The sequence below is a fragment of the Actinia tenebrosa genome, unplaced genomic scaffold (assembly GCF_029948245.1).
Source record: "Actinia tenebrosa isolate PJP-AT-01 unplaced genomic scaffold, QUT_ActTen_1.0 PGA_scaffold4__44_contigs__length_22323623, whole genome shotgun sequence".
NCBI lineage: Eukaryota > Metazoa > Cnidaria > Anthozoa > Actiniaria > Actiniidae > Actinia > Actinia tenebrosa.
Window position 1 is genome coordinate 17,778,560 of NW_028292581.1, and position 3,923 is coordinate 17,782,482.

The 3,923-nt window shown below is 39.1% G+C and overlaps 1 protein-coding gene across 1 annotated transcript; it reads right to left on the reverse strand.

Moving 5' to 3' along the window:
* Window positions 1-1,201: 1,201 nt before the first annotated feature.
* Window positions 1,202-2,890, reverse strand: LOC116303733 (uncharacterized). Its single transcript, XM_031713319.2, has 2 exons — window positions 2,865-2,890; window positions 1,202-2,689 (listed from the first exon to the last, which is right to left on the reverse strand). Exon 2 carries the CDS (start codon window positions 2,436-2,438, stop codon window positions 2,133-2,135), a length of 306 nt encoding a protein of 101 aa, XP_031569179.2. The 5' UTR covers window positions 2,439-2,689; window positions 2,865-2,890; the 3' UTR covers window positions 1,202-2,132.
* Between the last annotated feature and the right edge of the window lie 1,033 nt (window positions 2,891-3,923).

Consider the following 3,923-nt stretch of genomic DNA (forward strand, 5'->3'; position numbering starts at 1 on the left):
AGCGTAAATTACATAGGGTACTGGAAGCTGCTTAATCTGATCTTGGTAAAAGAACTCCTTCTTAGCAGGCATTTCTATGCGCGTGGCAACTTCAGCAACTCCAAGGCATATCTCAGAATGTTCCTCCAAGAGTTTCGCACACGTAAATGGTAATAGACAACTAAAGCATTTGTGCTTCTTACCACCGTGTTTCGTCAAGCGATAGAACAAGCGACTAGAATGCTTGACCCAGGAATAATGTCCTCCGTAGTAAAACAAATGTATGGTAGGGTCCTTACTAAATCTCATCGGAACGATCACTTCTCCTTCTCTGCAGGTGAAAACGTTTATCCTATGGTCATTCTGAGCTTCGAACTTGTCGATTTGTTCTAAAGTCACTGGGAATTCGATGCCATCCCAATTCAAATCGTCTGTTGGATACTTGCTAACCCTGTTAGGATCTACCTTTGCTGGATATAGCGCAGACCTTATTGCCCACATAGAGCATTTGTTGTCATTGTTCTTCACGTTAACGATTGCCTTCTTTCTTTCTATCCACGTAGGTAGTGGCACATAGCTCGCACCTTGCATCAAAATGTACCTAGCAGTGTTAATTTCTATCCCTAGTACTTCCTCTAATGTCCATCCTGATCCTTCCCTAAGGTAGTTGGCTAAGGATTCTAAGAGGCCCTCATTAGCTTCAGCAAGTAATTCATCAACGTTAGTCGCTGACTATGGTCAAAGACCGAGGCCTTAAAGTAACATAATTATACAATCCATCTTTCTCTAGATTTATATCTATCCAAATGATTGACTTGATAGCTCCTATTTCTTCTAGCTTATCCTCCAACGTATTCCTTATCCTTCGTAGCGACCTATCCCAAAATGCGTTAACTTCTATAGAACCATTCCCAGGTATGGTAACAGTACTAAAGTTGCTTTGGGATTCCATATATACTATCAGATATCTTATACACAAATACCCAACAAGCATAACTGTTAGCATACGTGTAGCATGGGGTTGGTTGGCGTTTATTAAACATAGTCGAACAGCGTGAGACTATGTTTGATGAAGGGTGCTGCGTTGGTTCAACCAACCCCATACTACTGGTATTTAACTACCAGTAAGTTAACCGAGGTCCTGGGTTTTAGTTTATTTTGTTCATTGTAGCTTGGCCAGTTTACCCGCACATGCGGATTAAATATAGATATTGTTAATGTTTATTATTATTAAATCTTCATTGCCAGTATAGCTTTCTTGTTAGCTTTTATGTCCATGCTTACACTTCAAACGATATGAAAGTCATAACTTTTTTACTAATATGCTCTTCAATGAAGTTGGACGATGAATAAAATTGACGCCGCTATCGTTATCATATCATTTGCTAACGGCTATATTAAATAAATATATATCTAGCTACGCAGTAGGTGTGTTTGGTGCTAATAACACATGTGCTTGTGTTGATAAAATATGTTATGTTTATACTTGTGACTAAAAAATATACTTGTTAAAAGGAAAAATAAATGTCAAATTTCTCCAGATCCATCCCGAAATAGTTAGTCAAAAAAGCAAAATTTTATTCCCCAGACCTTTAGATTATCCCTTTTTATCTCTGTTTTAAAAACGACCAACAAACAGAGAATTTAAGGTGCTATAATTTGGAACATTTAAAGTTGGTATTATCGTCTGGTACTATTGAGTGCCAAAACCGCGTTTGTACCGGTAAATCGGAAAACTCTAGTTTATTTATAAGTGGTGCTAACAGGGAAAATTCATAAAAGCAAACAGATGTGCTTGTATGTGAGTGGTTTCTTCTTCTGTGAGCCTGATGTTACTAAGGTTGTAACTTTTGAAGTACTTCTTTTGCGGTGGGTCTGTTCTTGGGATCGTAATCTAGCATAGTACGAAGCAGCTCCCTCGTAGAGTGTGGTAATCCATCCAGCGGCACCATATTATAACGATTTTTTCTCATCGCCATGCCAAGGCCAATCTCTTGACCACAGGTAGTCTTGACAAATGCTCCAAAGTATTTCATGCCAGAACGGGTGATTAGGTATTTTCGCTTAACAATGGAGTAGAATATTGTACCGAGCGAAAAGATATCTGCTTTCTTTGTATAGTGTTTGTGATCAAACACTTCAGGTGCCATCCATTAAGGTGATCCTGCGAATGTTTCCATGTAATATGTACTTTGGGATTTAAGGACTTGATTGATTGATCGTGTTGCATTAACTTGTTTGACAGCTGCGAACTCTCTGGCGAGACCAAAGTCCCCCAACTTGATGGAATCTTGGGCCGTCAGTAGTACGTTTTCTGGCTTCAGATCTCGATGAGCTATGTTCTTGGAGTGCAGATAATCCATAGCACTGGCCAACTCTTTCATCCATCGTAGGTTAGTTTCTTTATCACTTGTTCTTGCTAGACGACTGTTGAGATTTCCGCCTTCACAGTACTCCATCAAAATCAGAACAAAAGTAGATCTGGAAATCTTAGTTGTATCGAGACCGCAGAATCGTACAATATGATCGTGTCTGCACTTGTCCAATATACCAACCTCCTTTTTCGCCTTGTTTACTGCCTCGTTATTTTCAACTTCGATTTCTTTCAGCGCGTAAACACTCCCTGATCTGCCATTCTCTCTCACTTTGTATACTTTGCCAAAAGCGCCTCTTCCTAACACTTCTAATCGGGTGTAGCATTTTCTTTTGACTAAAAACATTTTCAAAACCTTAAATCATTGAACTTTAAACTTGAATTGGTAGGTCAATGTATCGAAGGGTTCTCACCTTTGCTTGTGGTGATGTAGAAGATTCAAAGCGAAAATAAAATTCTTGGAATAGGACTTTTAATTATAGTTAGCCTTGCAACCAATCAGACTGCCCACCTGCATAGATGCTGTAGCACTCTAGAGAATTTTCCAGTCTCTTCCATTCGCGTCACGTGACCTTAACCTAGTCTTCTAACAAATAATATTACAAGAATTCAACAACTTTACCAACGCTTGCAATGTAAAACAAGAGCATTAATCAATTCCCAAAGTCTTGATTTAGTTTATATATATATATATATATATATGTTTGAGAAGAAAAAGTCAAGACAACATTTTTCCCGACAAGCCTGTTTCGTGAATTGCTTCACTCTTCAGGAGATTTAATGATAAGAATATTCGTTACTATCATTTATATAGAAAAAGTATACATAATTAATTAGTGGATGTAGTTTAGCTGTTGCGTAATAATGCTTTGTTTCTGTGGCGGCATGAAGATACAAGTTCGTTGCGCTTATTTAATGATGAGAGTTCCGGTCGATAAATTATTAGAAACTTTTCTTTAAGACAAAGGTTACATCTTTTGCTGGAGCTGTTGTAGGCGGAGCTTGAAGATAGGACGCGCCATAAAATGGAGTAGCTGATATTACCGTGCTTGAGAGTCCAGATGTATTTGCTGAGTTCAGTCGAGTTTTTATGTTGTTCGTGGCGGAATGAGGCGGTGTGGTTTCTGTATCTTGTTTTGAAGTCGTTTTCTGTGAGTCCTATGTATGTTGCGGTAGTGTTGTTGTCCTTTCTTGTGACGGTGGCTTGGTATACAACTGATGATTGGAGGCAGTTGCCATTAAGCGGGCAATTGTTCTTTTGTCGGCAGTTGCATGTTTTCTTGTCCTTTGTGTTGTTTGCGGTGTCGTTGTCGTCTCTCGGTGGATGTAAAATGCGCTTGTTATGATTGTCAATGATTTGTTTGGCATTGTTCATGCAGCTGTAACTGATCTTGATGGTGTTACGGTTAAAGACTTTCCTAAGATTATGGCCTCTAGGAAAGTTTTTATCAACTAGGCCAAGGAATCTCTGTCCGATATTGGTGCTGACATTTTTGCTAAATGGGGGGTTGTACCAGAGTATGCCGTTTCGTTGTCTGTTTTTGCGTTTTGTGGTCGCGGTTGGTGCGTA

Excerpts from the sequence above, each read along its gene's own strand:
- LOC116303733 (XM_031713319.2), bottom strand. The coding sequence starts at position 2,438 with ATGGAGTACTGTGAAGGCGGAAATCTCAACAGTCGTCTAGCAAGAACA.